The 16,691-nt window shown below is 49.0% G+C and overlaps 2 protein-coding genes across 9 annotated transcripts in view; both read right to left on the bottom strand.

Moving 5' to 3' along the window:
- Positions 1–1,076: 1,076 nt before the first annotated feature.
- On the bottom strand, positions 1,077–5,005 carry LOC110439486 (uncharacterized). 5 transcript variants are annotated; one of them, XM_068220065.2, is made up of 6 exons: positions 3,069–5,005; positions 2,512–2,982; positions 1,947–2,116; positions 1,606–1,860; positions 1,283–1,525; positions 1,077–1,203 (listed from the first exon to the last, which is right to left on the bottom strand). In XM_068220065.2, the coding sequence occupies exons 1-6, from the start codon at positions 3,727–3,729 to the stop codon at positions 1,105–1,107; spliced, it is 1,899 nt and encodes a 632-aa protein (XP_068076166.2). In that variant the 5' UTR covers positions 3,730–5,005; the 3' UTR covers positions 1,077–1,104. The 5 variants fall into 5 exon arrangements, with proteins under 5 accessions (XP_068076166.2, XP_073804474.1, XP_068076164.2 ...); XM_073948373.1 differs by having other exon boundaries at positions 2,512–5,005; XM_068220063.2 differs by having other exon boundaries at positions 1,283–1,860.
- Positions 5,006–10,926: 5,921 nt separating this feature from the next.
- Positions 10,927–16,691, bottom strand: part of LOC137489764 (uncharacterized) — a 173,995-nt gene continuing 168,230 nt past the window's right edge. For all 4 annotated transcript variants that reach the window (XM_021475554.3, XM_073948629.1, XM_073948627.1 and 1 more), the window contains one exon: positions 10,927–13,535. In XM_021475554.3, the coding sequence (XP_021331229.1) occupies positions 12,358–13,535 (1,178 nt within the window). In that variant the 3' untranslated portion in view covers positions 10,927–12,357. The remainder of the gene's footprint in view (positions 13,536–16,691) is intronic.

Raw genomic sequence — 16,691 nt, 5'->3', positions numbered from 1 at the left:
TTTTAATGTTTTTTGTGGCAGTTTATCAATACTGCCTAGAATACAGGATACAGCAGTAATTCTATTAATATTAAACATTGTTCATTTATTTTTCCTTTTTAATTTAACAAGTGCATGTGTAAACTTTGAAGTATAAAAATGCCACACAAATGAATATGATCAAACTTTTTATTATATATTTCACAACATTTAATACATACAGTGCACATCTAATAATATAAGCAAACAGTATAAAACAAAGTATAGATTTTATTACTCAAACACACACACACACACACACACACACACATATATATATATATACATATATATATATATATATATATATATATATATATATATATATATATATATATATATTAGAGCTTGACACAACAGGACTACACAGGGAATGACTTATTGAAGCTTCAGGCATAACATCTACAGTAAGTAATTATGTAGCCTACTTTATTTTAATTCTTTAATAATCTATCATATACTAAAATTACATACAATTAAATGAATTTAGAGAGACAGGGAAAGCTGGTTTGAGTAAACAGAAGTCAGAGTTAGTCTCCGAATACTTACTCCATAAAGTTAACCTCCACTCCACAGCTGCCCTGTCCTGACCTATTCATGCATCTCTAAGGACCGAGCTGTCCCGGGAGAAGCTTGCTAATATACAGAATTGGACTCAAGGCCTTCTGGGCGTTCAAAGCATTTGCAGACCTGGACAGATTTGTCCAGCCCATCACCCCCTTGTGCTGGAAAAGGGATTCATTCTCCCTATGAGCTATCAACCAAGGCTGAACCTGGACGGGGGCGTCCCGCGAGTCACTTTTAACACTCAAGGCAGGGATAGTTTGTCCCAATTGGAACGTAGCCAAGGCAGAACCTGGATGAGGGCATCCCACGTGACACTTTTAACACACAAGTTAGGGCTAATCTGTCCCAATCGGAACGTAGCCAAGGCAGGACCTGGACGCAGCAGGCATACAGCGTTGAACTAAGAAGACAGGGCTCATTTTTGTCCCCACTGAATTTACTTTTACCACACAGATAATAAATAAAAGGAATAATGAAGACACTGAACACCATTTGACCGTTAAGTTGTACAATATTTATTCAGGACGATTCAGAGTCTTCTGTTTGTTCGAGCGGGCGAGCGCCCTGGCTTTTCCCTTTGGCAGGGCGCCATGGCAGCGTCCTCCTGCTGGTTCCCTCCTGGAAAAGAGACACATAAAGGGAAGTTAGCCAATGCCATACGTTCTGCTGTCCACGCCAAAGAGAATGTGATTTTTACCAGGGGAGAGACGGAAGTCTCTGTCCTCTTGCGCCCTTTCCGCGGGGGGCTTTCAGTGCCCGCTGCCTCCCCATCCTCCTCCTCCTCCTCCTCCTCCACCAGGGCCCTTTCAAAGAGTCTGCGGCGCTCGCGTGCTTGGAGAGGTCCGAGGTGAAGTGCGTAGAACTTATCTGAGGTTGAAGTGTCATGGCACATGAATTGCGCCACCTTGCGGCGATCCTCTGAAGAGTGTGCATTCTTTGCCTGCGTCGGAGAGAGACAGAAGCTTGATTAGGATAGAAGCCGCCGCTGGTAGTTACAGGGGCGTCACAATGCCTACTCACATGAGTCGCGATCGCAGTGCGTACGTCAGTAAAGGTGGGTTTGCCTGGAAGGCCCATACTGAGCCAAGCAGACTGAAAGTACTTGTTCAGGGTCCGACAAGGACTGGCTCTGGAAGTGAAAAAGAAATAGGTAGCCTGGCTCCCTCCGGGGAGACCAGCCCGCAGCGCCAAAAACCTGCGGAACCAGCTGTATTCCTCCCTGTTTAGGGACAGCTGAGCCGCCCCAAAGGCTCTGTTTGTTTTGTGAGTGGTAATCTGACATCAGAGAACAAGCAGTGAGTGAGTGAGTGAGTGAGAGAGCATGCTACTGGTGACCCCCACCTTACTTGCGCCATACTCACGTTAATGACATAAGCAGACTCGTCGGGGCTTCTGGAGGCCTCTTCAACCTCCTGGATTGTGAGATTCTGGAAGACTCCACAGCGGTGCCCAGAGATGGAGGTTAGGTAGCCAGTCAGAAAGCCATAGAAGCGCCACTGTTGCCTAGTGCTTGGGTTGGATTCGAGGCTATCTGGTGAAGGACATTAGACAGATTAGACCACCGACGGTTCTATTTCCTTTCTGGGTCACCAACAGCTCTTGGCTGCTGGTGACTTGTTCTCCGGGGCGCCAGCAGCTCAAACAACAGCTGCTGGTGGCCCGGAGAGGAATTGTGCGTTTCTTCTTCAGGGGCACCAGCAGTTCATGGACTGCTGGTGCCCCTGAAGAAGAAACGCACAATTCCTCTCCGGGCCACCAGCAGCTGTTGGTTCATCCAGCCACGTCGGTCTGCCCCCCTTCCCCCCCGAATGAGTCCCATTCGCGGGGGAGAGGGGCAGACAGACGTGGCTGGATGAACCAAGGGCTGTTGGTGCCCCGGAAGAACGAACAGGGGGAATCGCTGGAACGGCGGAAGGGCTTGCTTACCTAGCAGGGCGGGAATTTTCCTCCCAGCGGTCCGGTGACAGCGCACCAGGCTGGCCTTGGGGATCAGTCGGCTTTCCTTCGCCTGCTTGGTCCTTACCTCGTGCACGACGACACGCCGGCGTATGCCGCGGATGAGGGCTCTGACCTCCCTTCGAATCAGAACCAGAGCCGTGCTGGAGAGCTGACAGGCGGCCGGCGGCGTCTCCGAGAGGTAGTCTAGGAACTGAGCCACGTTCTTCAGGTAGTGCTGCCTGGTGGGCTCGGCCATGCGCGTCTGACCTAGCCGGGCGGCCCACGCTCGGATTCGGGCTGGTTGGTTGAGGAAGAGGAAGTCCCCTGGCTCCGCGGTGCCCCTGGCCATGTAACCAAGGAAGGCTTTGATTCTCCCCAGCTTCGAAGTGACGTTGTTCCGCAGGCGGGGGGTGGGCTCGCTGCCCAGTTGGTACCCTTCGAACTCCCCCAAGAGAAGGTCTGTGGAACGAGCACAACCAAGAGTCAACTTCCCCGAAGCCACACACCCAGCAGAGCGACAGTGACGTGCCTGAAATATACTCAACTCAGCGCGGGGACGTGGTCCGGGAACGGGTAGGGTTCCAAAGCCTCCGGAGGCTCGGGGGGCGTCGGACCTCCGGCCGCGCCTCGCCCTGGAGCCGGTGGTGCAGGAGGCGACCTGGTTCTCTTCGCCCTTTTCCTCCTCCTTCTCCCCCCTTCTCCCTTCCTCAGCTCCCGGTAGAGGCGTGTGATCTGGAGCAGGGTGGACCGCATCTTGGTAACCTGTTTCCCCAGGTCCGTGAGCTGAGCCTGTATGCGCTCGGTGGCGCGCCTGCAGCCGCGGTCGGCGCACGGGCGGCCGGCCTCTGGGTCCTCCGAGTCCCGCTCCCCCTCGGAGGACGATGCTAGCTGGGACACGACAGGGATTGCAGGCTGGGTGGACCGCAGCCACTGCAACTCCCGAGCTACTTTCCGGCGTTTCGCCCTCCCCATAGCCTCTTTCCTTCCCGAGGTCGAGAGCTCCGCGTGCTGCCTCAAGTGCCTGTCTAGGCGGGCTGGCGTCCGGCGACAGCCCGGGACCGGGCACGGTGTCTTCCGCGTGTCCACGCGGCCGGCGGCCAGCGCGAGCAGCAGCCGCTTCTCGTCCGAGTTGGCCACCTTGTGAACGGCCGTCAGGTGAGGCGCAAGCCGGCTGTAGACGTTGAAGCATAGGGCACATTCAGCCATGACCGTGCTAGAGCCAATGCAGAGGGGGAAAGGGGCCCGCACGCCACGTGCGGCGGTTAATAAGCGGCCGGAGGCGGCGTCCACTTCCGCGTCATGACGTTGGTGGACCCGTATTTCTTAAAGGGGAAGGACACCCCCCCCGCACCAGGAGGTGTAAACCGATGCCCTACGGAGATCCATTCGGTTCAAGCTTTCTTTTGTTACGACTTCTCAAGCAGGGGGGAGAGGGGTGTCCACCTCACTCCCTTCCCCCCTTTTCAAAGGAACCAGAGGGGGTGTCCCGTTAAACAATGCACCCCACCGCCCCTTCATCGTTGCCCCGGTCAGCGGTTCGACACCTCTCTCTCTTGTCACGACTCGAGTTGGGGAAGGGGTGTCCCACCTCACTCCCTATCCCCCCTTCATTTTGCTGTTCTGGCCAGCGGGAGCTTTTCCACAGCCATTCACGTTCACTTTTTCCACCCCAAAACGGGGATTGTTTGAGCCCCATTGGGGGGGGACAGCTCCACACGCGCCAGCCGCGGGAGCTTTTGTGACCTGCTACAACCAACATGGAATACGCACCAACCATCGAAAGGGGGGTCCAGACAGCCCGTAACCCCGGCACCACTGACCCTGGCACGTTTCACCTCGCCGGAGTCCACTAGCTTCCCCTCCCAACCAACCACCCTCACTCCCCCGGGAGCAGGGTAGGCGGGGTGGGGGTCAGCCGGGAGCCAGCAAGGATAAACCCAGGGGGTGGGCGGCGTTGCGGGCGGACGGACGGGATGCAGACGCACACACTCGGGCGGGGGTAGAATCGAAGCCCACACCAGCTCGTTCCCTACGCTGCCCCTGGGGCCTCGATTCACCACGCCGGGTGACTCGACCGAACCCACCGAACATCCCCCAGCCCTCGCAGGGCGTGGGGGGCGGGGGGCACGGGCCGAGTATCGGCGCGGGGGAAACGGAGTCCAGGGGGGCGGGCTGGCGGGCGGGCTGAGCAGCAGACAAGCTCTGGGTCATTTAGCCAGACGGGCCATCTGGGTCCTTTACCCACAGATCGGGGCGGGAAGGGGGGGCGCTGTGTGCGGAGGGACACCCCCACGCCTCCCTGATACAGCGCCCAGGACGGGGAGGATCTGCCACACCCATAGAGGCCGACCCCATTGGTGCTTTGGGGGGCCTGGGTGGGGGCCTAGCCCCTGGGGCGCCACACTAGCTCCTATCGATCAGTCACCGTGGGGTCTGGCGACTGGACTGTCAGAGACTAAGTCCATATTTTTACGCCTTCCCCGAAACCCTGATGGCAGGTCAGAGATTGTGGGTGTCGGGCAAAAACCTCCAGGCGCGGGACGTCCCGACAAGTAGGCCGGGAAGGGTGGTCTCCCGTCGGGCATGGTTTGGTGGGCTCGGGCCTGGGTCTAACCAACGCCCCGGTGAGCGCCAGGCATAACGTATTCCTGTTGGACCTTTGGCGCTAGATGCGTAAAGATGTGCCGCTGGTGAACCATCGATGGAGCCGCTGGTGAACCATTAATGGGGGCCTCTGAGATCCAGCGTTGGGGAGGCCTGTGCCCCGCGCGCTCTGCCCGGGGCACACACACCCTTCTTGGGGAGCGAGCCCAACCCCTGGGGCCTCTGAGATCCAGCGTTGGGGAGGCCTGTGCCCCGCGCGCTCTGCCCGGGGCACACACACCCTTCTTGGGGAGCGAGCCCAGCCCCTGGGGCCTCTGAGATCCAGCGTTGGGGAGGCCTGTGCCCCGCGCGCTCTGCCCGGGGCACACACACCCTTCTTGGGGAGCGAGCCCAACCCCTGGGGCCTCTGAGATCCAGCGTTGGGGAGGCCTGTGCCCCGCGCGCTCTGCCCGGGGCACACACACCCTTCTTGGGGAGCGAGCCCAGCCCCTGGGGCCTCTGAGATCCAGCGTTGGGGAGGCCTGTGCCCCGCGCGCTCTGCCCGGGGCACACGCACCCTTCTTGGGGAGCGAGCCCAACCCCTGGGGCCTCTGAGATCCAGCGTTGGGGAGGCCTGTGCCCCGCGCGCTCTGCCCGGGGCACACGCACCCTTCTTGGGGAGCGAGCCCAGCCCCTGGGGCCTCTGAGATCCAGCGTTGGGGAGGCCTGTGCCCCGCGCGCTCTGCCCGGGGCACACGCACCCTTCTTGGGGAGCGAGCCCAACCCCTGGGGCCTCTGAGATCCAGCGTTGGGGAGGCCTGTGCCCCGCGCGCTCTGCCCGGGGCACACACACCCTTCTTGGGGAGCGAGCCCAGCCCCTGGGGCCTCTGAGATCCAGCGTTGGGGAGGCCTGTGCCCCGCGCGCTCTGCCCGGGGCACACGCACCCTTCTTGGGGAGCGAGCCCAACCCCTGGGGCCTCTGAGATCCAGCGTTGGGGAGGCCTGTGCCCCGCGCGCTCTGCCCGGGGCACACGCACCCTTCTTGGGGAGCGAGCCCAGCCCCTGGGGCCTCTGAGATCCAGCGTTGGGGAGGCCTGTGCCCCGCGCGCTCTGCCCGGGGCACACGCACCCTTCTTGGGGAGCGAGCCCAACCCCTGGGGCCTCTGAGATCCAGCGTTGGGGAGGCCTGTGCCCCGCGCGCTCTGCCCGGGGCACACGCACCCTTCTTGGGGAGCGAGCCCAGCCCCTGGGGCCTCTGAGATCCAGCGTTGGGGAGGCCTGTGCCCCGCGCGCTCTGCCCGGGGCACACGCACCCTTCTTGGGGAGCGAGCCCAACCCCTGGGGCCTCTGAGATCCAGCGTTGGGGAGGCCTGTGCCCCGCGCGCTCTGCCCGGGGCACACGCACCCTTCTTGGGGAGCGAGCCCAGCCCCTGGGGCCTCTGAGATCCAGCGTTGGGGAGGCCTGTGCCCCGCGCGCTCTGCCCGGGGCACACGCACCCTTCTTGGGGAGCGAGCCCAACCCCTGGGGCCTCTGAGATCCAGCGTTGGGGAGGCCTGTGCCCCGCGCGCTCTGCCCGGGGCACACGCACCCTTCTTGGGGAGCGAGCCCAACCCCTGGGGCCTCTGAGATCCAGCGTTGGGGAGGCCTGTGCCCCGCGCGCTCTGCCCGGGGCACACGCACCCTTCTTGGGGAGCGAGCCCAGCCCCTGGGGCCTCTGAGATCCAGCGTTGGGGAGGCCTGTGCCCCGCGCGCTCTGCCCGGGGCACACGCACCCTTCTTGGGGAGCGAGCCCAACCCCTGGGGCCTCTGAGATCCAGCGTTGGGGAGGCCTGTGCCCCGCGCGCTCTGCCCGGGGCACACGCACCCTTCTTGGGGAGCGAGCCCAGCCCCTGGGGCCTCTGAGATCCAGCGTTGGGGAGGCCTGTGCCCCGCGCGCTCTGCCCGGGGCACACACACCCTTCTTGGGGAGCGAGCCCAGCCCCTGGGGCCTCTGAGATCCAGCGTTGGGGAGGCCTGTGCCCCGCGCGCTCTGCCCGGGGCACACACACCCTTCTTGGGGAGCGAGCCCGGCCCCTCTCCCTGGCCTGGGGCCTCTGAGATCCAGCGTTGGGGGGGGGGCCGTGCCCTGCACGCTCTGCCCGAGGTACACGCACTCTCCGGCGGCAAGCGCTGGTTCCAAAGGACCCCCTAGATTTGCACCTAATCACCAGCCGTGCCCGGGCACCCCACTATTAAGCCCGGGGACACTAACTCCTCCAAACCGCATGGATCAGACAGACGTGCTGCTGGTGACCCAACTGGCCAAGACGTACCGCTGGTGACCCAATCGGTCTTTGGGTTTGTGAATGGGTCACCACCGGCCCTGGGCTCCTGTATGGGGCACCAGCCGCACGTCGTTCTAGCCTCCGTCTGCGATGGGGTCTTATGTTTGCTGCGGGGTGACGGACGCTGGGAGACGGGTTAGCAGCTCAGAAATGGACCCTTGACTCCCGTGGACCCCCTAACTCCCATGGTATTCAGACCACTGGCCTTGCCCGGATTTGAACGCTTGTTTTTGGGTTAGCTTTGCTGGCCAAGAGGCCTGGATCCTTGGAAGGACCAGGGCAGCAGTGCGCATTTGGTTTGCCCGGATTTGAACGCTTGTTTTTGGGTTAGCTTTGCTGGCCAAGAGGCCTGGATCCTTGGAAGGACCAGGGCAGCAGTGCGCATTTGGTTTGCCCGGATTTGAACGCTTGTTTTTGGGTTAGCTTTGCTGGCCAAGAGGCCTGGATCCTTGGAAGGACCAGGGCAGCAGTGCGCACTTGGTTTGCCCGGATTTGAACGCTTGTTTTGGGGTAGCTTTGCTGGCCATTGAGGCCTGGGTCCTTGGTAGGACCAGGGCAGCAGCGCCCACTTGGTTTGCCCGGATTTGAACGCTTGTTTTTGGGTTAGCTTTGCTGGCCAAGAGGCCTGGATCCTTGGAAGGACCAGGGCAGCAGTGCGCATTTGGTTTGCCCGGATTTGAACGCTTGTTTTTGGGTTAGCTTTGCTGGCCAAGAGGCCTGGATCCTTGGAAGGACCAGGGCAGCAGCGCCCACTTGGTTTGCCCGGATTTGAACGCTTGTTTTGGGTTAGCTTTGCTGGCCAAGAGGCCTGGATCCTTGGAAGGACCAGGGCAGCAGTGCGCATTTGGTTTGCCCGGATTTGAACGCTTGTTTTTGGGTTAGCTTTGCTGGCCAAGAGGCCTGGATCCTTGGAAGGACCAGGGCAGCAGTGCGCATTTGGTTTGCCCGGGTTTGAACGCTTGTTTTGGGGCAACGGGGCCCTCGTTAGACCCCTGGTTCGTTCAACCGCGAAATCGAAAATTGCACTAAGTCCTTCATTTGAGTCTGTTATCGAAAACTCGACGGCAGGTCAGCGAAACCCAGGGACGCGCTACCCCCCCCTCCAGGCGCGGGTCATGCCGGAGAGAGTGGTCTCTATCCGGGCATGGCTTGGTGGGCTCTCCCCCTGGTCCAACCAACGCCCCCGGTGAGCTCATCCATAGCGTTTGCCAGCGGTCGTTCCAAAGACCCCCCCCGCTAGAGACCCACCATCCCCCAAATGAGTGTTAGTTGTTTCAAACAGCAAAAAAATAAAATCAATGCATTTCGTTTTCAAAATGATTTTTTTTTTACTTTCTTAAATTATGAGAAGAGAAAGAAGAAGAGGTCCTGTAGTTGTGGCATTACTCACTGTAAAATGGAATATTACACTTAGTGTCATTTCAATAACAGCTGTACAAAATAATAAAGTAATTTTTCATAAGCATGATCTATTTTCCACACTATGGACATACTGTGTTCTGAATAACATAACTGCATTTAATATAATAGTAAACAGAGTAGTATTCTACTTATCTCATCTAATTCTTCTTTCCACAGATCAGGAATATAGCAACACTGTAATCTGAGGTGACTTTACCAACCATAAACATTCTGAAAGACAAGTTACATGAGTCATTTGAAAACAACAGTGAGTGGCTAAATAATAGAGTTTATGCAACTTACACATAATTAAAATCCAGAAATTATCAATACAAGATTACCTCAATGTAAAAATAGTAGATAGCAGATCTTTTTATTGATATCAATATTATTTAGGCATTTTAACATCAATTTATATACTTTAACTTGGTGATAGATGGGAATAGATCACCCAAACTAACAATTCTGTCATTTAGCCTCATCCTTTACTTGTTCCAAACATATTTAGCTCTTTTTTCTGCTGAACAATAAAGAGGATATATTGAATAAAGCTGGAAAACTGTAACTATGTCTGCCTTTCTCATCTTTATCCCATTTCTCTTGCCATAATCTATTAACACCTTCTTTAATTATTGTCTTGATTTCTGATTTGCTTAGAGGAACTTGTAATTCTATTTGATTTGATTATGCTTGCAATCTGTCATTGACAACATTATTAGACTATTTTATTCACTAGTAAAATCAGACATTTGTCATTATTAGATTATATTCAACAATATGTGGGCTAGAGTAGTTATACTGACACTGTAAAGATTTATTTTCATGCACAACTCTGTTCGCTATGAAAGAAAAAAACAAATCAAATGCTTGTCGTAATCATAACTCTAAAACGAGATATGATCATTTAAATGAAGTGCACGATTTCGGTTTTATTTTGACTGCAAAGTGCTTGTTCATACTTCGCGCGCGGCTCCCAAACAATCACTCTGTGCCACAAACTGAATATTATTTACAACTGTATTACCTGTTACTTACAACATTTGCAAATTCTGTTCACTAAAGTAGACGTGCGCACGTCTATAATTAAGTTGAGCGCGCTCTCAAGGTCAGCAACTCACATCACGTGTGATTTCCCGGCTGCGAAAACATCATTATATGAAGACAAGAATGACATTTTCAGGTGAATTATACCTTATAAATACAGTATGTGACTCTTTTAACATCATTTGGAAGTGTCTATGTCACTGAGCAATGTATGTGAAACAATGAAAAGACTTGTGCGGCCGCCTTTTTTTCTCTCCTTAACTTGAAAATATGAGTGACAGAATCGTAGAAATGCTGGATTAAGATCGTCAAGGGGGTCGAATCGAGATCGCAATCTTTTTAAGATTAATTTTGCTGCTCTAATCCCTAATCATAACTCCTGTACAGCAGTCCCACAAATTTCTGACACTCGATGACACTGGAATACCCTGTCAGAAAAGTCTAGTGGCTGTCAATGAGCTTTTTACAGTGTCTGCTATAATGTTAATGGTGTTGTTGTGTGTTTACATTGATGAGTTTGGCCACTGTGTTAAATGCACAGTACTGTTACGATCTTATTGCCACATTAGATCATTATGATAACATATACCTTCAGTGATTTCCTGAAGATAAATACCAAAAAAATAACAACTGAAATAAGTACAGCAGTCGCGATAGTCTGATCTCATATGAAGCAAGAAATCGCGAAGACATATGATGACGTGTGCAGGTACTGTAGTGCTGTCCCAATTCTTAGGGGTAAAATTTGAAGCCCTTCAACTTAACCCTCAGTTGTAAGCACCAAGGGGAAGAGGTAGGGGTACAAAAATAGAATTGAGATTAGGCCTTAATATTTAATCCACATAAATTTATTAAAAGTGTTAAGTTAACTTAATTTGTGTTGTGACAACATGAAAGAATTGTGTGGAACCCTGCACAAATATGGTTGTTGGTTCATAATAAGTTGAAGCACATTGTCAGATTTTGCTGTATTTGGCTTAAGCGTTCTTGGGTGGCTCGCAAATGTATAGATAAGTTTAATACATAAAATAAGTAAGCTGACCAAAGTTCTTACGGGCAGAAGACTTTATTGAAGACAATTAATTGTGCAGTTCATCAGCAGTGATGTTAACTTGTCTGTCTTCAAGTAACTTAAACCAAAATACAGTCTGTGAGACACTAATTTATAACAAAGGATGAAACCCCCCTGGATATTACCCAACTGCTTTGGTTGGGTCACATCTCCTGAGTTCCTCTAGGTCATTTGGTTCACATCTTATCAGAAGTAGATACTTGTTGCATATGAAACAAGCCAATACAATCTATCAACATATAGAGTTATTTTGCCTTCTTGCAGCCCGATAGCAACTCTCACAACCTGGTACTGGGCTGTGACCCCTGATCTACACTACAAAACAGCTGGCAAAATCTTCACCCCTCTTTAGTTGAGTTTAAATTTTCAGGTGTACAAAGGGTTTCATTATCAGTAACTTGATATGCATTCAAGAGTTCACACTTGTTTGGCATGCTATCCTGAGAGAGACCTAAGCTCATAAGATCCTCGAGCCCTGGGCTCCCTCCCGTTAGCAGGACGAGAGGGGAGTGTGAGCTCAGGTAGATCTCGATGAACTCCCCAGACTTCTTTCTATTCTAATGACAGATATAGGGTCGGCTAAAGGGAGATATAAGGTTTACTAAGAGCTCGACTATGGTGCCAATTTAATGTTCAGTTTACTTAGGTTGTGTGTTTTTGGACTGTGGGAGAAAACCAGGGGAAATCCACGCGAGCACAGGGAGAATGAGCAAACTCTGCACAAAAAGTCAACTGGTTAGCAGGGACTTTAACCTGAGACATTCTTACTGTGAGGCAACAGTGCTAACCACTGGCTAATCATTGGCTGCCGTGTTGCCCAATCTAGAAAGGAGGGGGAGTAAGGGTGGGAGAGGGATTCTGCAAGACAAGGATAACTGAGTTAAGCTACGGTCACACTGGGCTTTTCCTCCCTTAGACTTCCATTCATACGCACGCGAATGCGTCAGACTAGAAACAGGGTCATGCGTCAAGTTTCGCAGGTTGCTGAGGTGCAAAGTTCAAGCTTTGTGAACTCTGACCTGCGAAATCGCATCACTTGACTGCGTGAGACCAATCGAGGATCAAAACATGACCTTTCTGGACAGAAATTTAAACCATGGAGCAATTGTTCACTTTTTTAATTACTAAAAATCTTGTTTGATCCCGCCCCTTTTAACAGCACCGTACGACAGAATTTCACAATCTCAACGTCTAGTGTGACCGCAGCTTTGTGTTCTGGTTATCTATAGTGAGTCAGGAATCATCTGATTGGTGAATCATGTTTTAGCTAATGCAGGACCAGCTGTGGATAATCATAAGCATGTGATCCTCTCGAAAGTAGTTTATAAATAAACTTCACTTGAATGAACAGACAAACTACGTAAAAAAGCTGCCGTTTTGAATATACCCGTGTTTGTGTGGACAAGGCCTCAATGTTGAGGACTCTGCTCTCCATTGTGAATCTTCATGTGAGTGTTGAGGCTTCTTTTACTTTTAAAGCCCTTTCCACACTCACTGCATCTAAAACGATCCTCTCTTGAGTGAATCTTCATGTGTTTCTTAATGTAGTCTTTGCGTGTGAGACTCTTTCCACACTGATCACATGTGAACACTATGGTTCCAGTGTGACCATTCATGTGGTTCTTGAGGCTAGTTTTGGTTGTGAAGCTCTTTCCACACTGAGCACATGTAAACGGCTTCTCTCCGGTGTGAGTTCTAATGTGGTGTTTGAGTGAGCTTATATGTGGAAAACTTTTACCACACTCTGTGCATGTGTAAGGTTTCTCTCCAGTGTGAATCCTCATGTGGATGTAAAGGTCTTGTTTTTGACCAAAACTCTTTCCACACTGTTCGCAGGTGTGAGGTTTCTCCCTAGTGTGAACTCTCATGTGAGCAATCAGGGTCAGCTTTAGACTGAAACTCTTTCTACAAAGTATACAGCTAAAAGGCCTCTCTCCAGTGTGAGTTCTCATGTGTGCTGCAAGGCTTCTTGCATTATAGTAGCTTTTTCCACACTGTTGGCATGTGCACGGCCTCTTTCCAGTGTGAATTCTCATGTGAGTATTAAAGCTTTGTTTTTGACCAAAACTCTTTCCACACTGTTCGCAGGTGTAAGGTTTCTCCCCTGTGTGAACTCTCATGTGAACATCAAGGTTTGGCTTATGACAGAAACTCTTTCCACACTGTTTACAGCTGAAAGGCTTCTCCCCAGTGTGAATTCTCATGTGTGCTGCAAAGTTTCCAACATGATAAAAGCTTTTTCCACACTCTTGGCATGTGAACTTCCTCTCTCCAGTGTGAATTCTCATGTGGGCTTTAAAGCCTTGTATTTGACCAAAACTCTTTCCACACTGTTCGCAGGTGAAAGGTTGCTCCCTAGTGTGAACTCTCATGTGAACATCAAGGTTTGACTTCTGACTGAAACTCTTTCTACACTGTTTACAGCTGAAATTACACCCAGATTTGGATTTCCAAGGTCTTCCGTGTGATGAAGTCTTTTTAGTCAGTGTGGGTTTTTCATCAGTCATTATTTCTTGGGGTTTCATAAACTGCTGTTTCTCATCTGTTTCATTCTGTCCATGAGTCTCTTCTTTCAGCACCATCAGATCTAAAAAAAAAAAAAAAAGTTAACTTTAGTATAAAGGCTCAAAGCGATAAGCAAGAAATGGATGTTTCACCCACAAATGAAAATGACCTTACCATTTACTCTCCATCATGGTAGTTTTAAACATTTCCTTTATTGTGGAACACAGTAAGCCAGTAGGGTTTTTTTTTCTTTTTTAATATCTTCTTTTGGGTTCAACAGGATTAAGAAACACATAAAGGTTTAAAACCACACGAGGAAGAGTAAATGGTGAGGCTATTTTCATTTCTGCATCAACTATTCCTTTAAAAGGTTCCAACAGTTACCCATTTTTACAAGATGTAAAATAAGTCTTTGGTGTTCCCAGAATGTGTCTGAGGTTTCAGCTCAAAATCAGATCATACACCTTGTAGAATATTTAATTTAGGGGTCAGAGTAAAACCAAGCTCTTTTTGTGCCTGTGGCTTTAAATGGAAATACATGTTTAGAGTTACTGAAGTTTGTCCTGCGCGCTTGCGTTTTTTTTTTAGTTACATCTTTGGTTTGGTGCGTTAATCTTATCGTTGCTATTATTCAAAAGAAGGTAATGATTCGCACTCAATTGCTTCGTACTGTTTTTATTTTTACTTTTTCTTACATTGTATGAGTGATAACGGTCAAACAGACGTTTCGGCACAAAGCCTTCCACAGTGTGTGACATGATTCTCTAACTCCACCCTTTTATCCCATAGTCAATCACAATGTGTAATTAGTTAGACTGTCACTCTCATTTCATTATCCATTAATCAAACAATAACTTATAATCTTCACAGCAATAACAAAACAAACAATCTTCCCATTTCCGACCTCACTCTACAGAGATAAAGTGTATCAACTATTATTATTAATCAGGTGTACATCAATACAATAAAATTCTAACAGTTGACATTAAAAGTTTTCTACATTTGACAATTACCCGAAGATTAAAAATCACAAGTCTTACCTTTACCTCCACCCATTTAACTAATTATACAGGAAACATTTACCCTCATATTCAAAAACAATTTGCGAAACATACGAAAAAACCTACATTCAAAAACCATTACTACATAAGAAAACAGCATATCAATTATCATCATATTTTTAAACAATTTACATGGATAATGAAATGAGAGTGACGGTCTAAGTAATTACACATTGTGATTGACTATGGGATTAAAGGGTGGAGTTAGAGAATTATGCCACACACTGAGGAAGGCTTTGTGCCGAAATATCTGTTTGTCCGTTATCACCTGTAAAATGTAAGAAAAAGTAAAAATAAAAACAGTATGAAGCAATTAAGTGCGAATCATTACCTTCTTTTGAATAATAGCAACGATAAGATTAACGCACCAAACCAAAGAAGTAACTAAAAAAAAAACGCAAGCGCGCAGGACAAACTTCAGTAACTCTACACACGTTATTCATCAAACACCTGCTGCCAGCGTTCAACAAGATGTTTTTCGAAGAGATCAGCAAAATGACAGAAGAAAAAGCTGCTACATTCACATTCAGTACAGATGATGCGGAAAAGATTTTACTCCCTGGCCAAGTACTTAAGTCCACGATTTAAACTAAAGAAACGCTAGAACAAATGGAACAAAGACTGTTGGCATTCCGACAAAAAGAAGTCAGAATGGAGCTACACGCCCAAACATTAAGTGAGTACTACAGAAATTGTCGAATACCACGAGGACTGTGAATCCAGAAAGAACCAACGATAGGACGAGATAATGTTGAATTCTGCAAAAAATGGTGTAAAAATTCTCAACCATTGTTCGATGAATCTAGTGCTCCTGATTATTGACTTTACAAAGAAAGAAACGAAGTTACTATCTGAAAAGTTTGAAAATCATAAGATTAAAATGAATCAAACTTTTGACAAGAAACAACTAAATGAATTTCAAAAACAAATGGAGGAGAAACTTGAGAATTTCAAAAAGGAATTACTCAACTTCAAGATTCACAAATTTAAGAAAGACACTATGGACTATAAAGATCAAAAAGTGTACACTTGGATGTCGGAAAGATCAAAGCCCTATCCACAACGACAGAGAATGAACCACACAAGTGCTTCTGAATCAGATGACTCCTATGCTTCATCATCTCATACAAGATTTCGACAAAAAAAAGTTTTTTTTGGACCAGCCCCGTCGTTCCAAGCGCAATATTGGTCAAGGAAAGCAACAAGAAGAGGAAGTCGGACAAAAGGAAATAGAGAAGAACCTAGGGAGGTAACTTCACCTGAACATAATGTTTTTAATTAACTGGACAATCTTGTATTCAATCTATCAGATAAGGAATTATCCACTGAACAAACTGAAGTGTTGAGCAAAGGTTTATCATTTGTGCCATATAATACATCAGACCCTTTTATGATCAACGTTGAATTATTTAAATTCTTTAGAAATGTAAAATTGAGGAGTTTTTTTTATTCAAATATAAATGGAACCCCATATACACAACAATTTAAACCTAATAGAACGTTCACTCCAGTAGTTCATAATCATTCAGTAAACACCTTTTGTAGACTTGTTGAAAATGATGTAGAAAAAATGTGCAAGAATCAGAAAAAGCATCATATAAAAAACAAAAGTTAACTAGAAAACAAAAAGACGCTCTTTCCACATTAACCAATGATCCAACGTTGACTATTAAACGAGCAGATAAAGGTGGTGGAATTGTGATTATGAATACTAAAGTATACGCTGAGAAAGTAAAACTAATGCTCCAGGATAAGACTTTTAATAAGAGACTTGTTTTAAATCTGGCTAGCTCTTACAAAAAACAAATTGATGAGACTTTACAAATAGATTTAGATATGAAATGGATAAGTGAACAAGAATTTAAATATTTAAAAAGCATATTGTAGGTTAAAAAACTGTTTCAAAAAAGGTAAACTCGTTTGTGAAAGTACTCTATAAAACCATAAAAAAACATATTAAAATGTTTTATGAAGTGCAAGGGCACAAATTTAAAGAAAATGTGTCTGTTTTCTCACTTCCGCTTTTTTTTCTAACCACCCCGGTGATGTCAGAAGCGGGACTTATCTGACAGACGCGCGCTGTTTACAGTGGGGCAGAGGAGCTAATAGCAGAAATGGTTGTTAGTTTAAGCGTAATTTATCATCATCGTGGTATATTATTCCGTTTATAGAAACTG

Source organism: Danio rerio, chromosome 4 (assembly GCF_049306965.1).
Source record: "Danio rerio strain Tuebingen ecotype United States chromosome 4, GRCz12tu, whole genome shotgun sequence".
Classification (NCBI taxonomy): domain Eukaryota; kingdom Metazoa; phylum Chordata; class Actinopteri; order Cypriniformes; family Danionidae; genus Danio; species Danio rerio.
The sequence above is the reverse complement of the archived record's forward strand: the minus strand, read 5'-3'. Positions and strand labels throughout refer to the sequence as shown.

Coding starts and splice junctions, on each gene's coding strand:
- LOC110439486 (XM_068220066.2), bottom strand. CDS start 3,712: ATGCTTCAACGTCTACAGCCGGCTTGCGCCTCACCTGACGGCCGTTCA. Junction 1,861..1,946: donor AGTCTGCTTATGTCATTAAC/GTGAGTATGGCG, acceptor CTCTGATGTCAG/ATTACCACTCACAAAACAAA. Junction 1,204..1,282: donor AGACTTCCGTCTCTCCCCTG/GTAAAAATCACA, acceptor TCTCTTTTCCAG/GAGGGAACCAGCAGGAGGAC.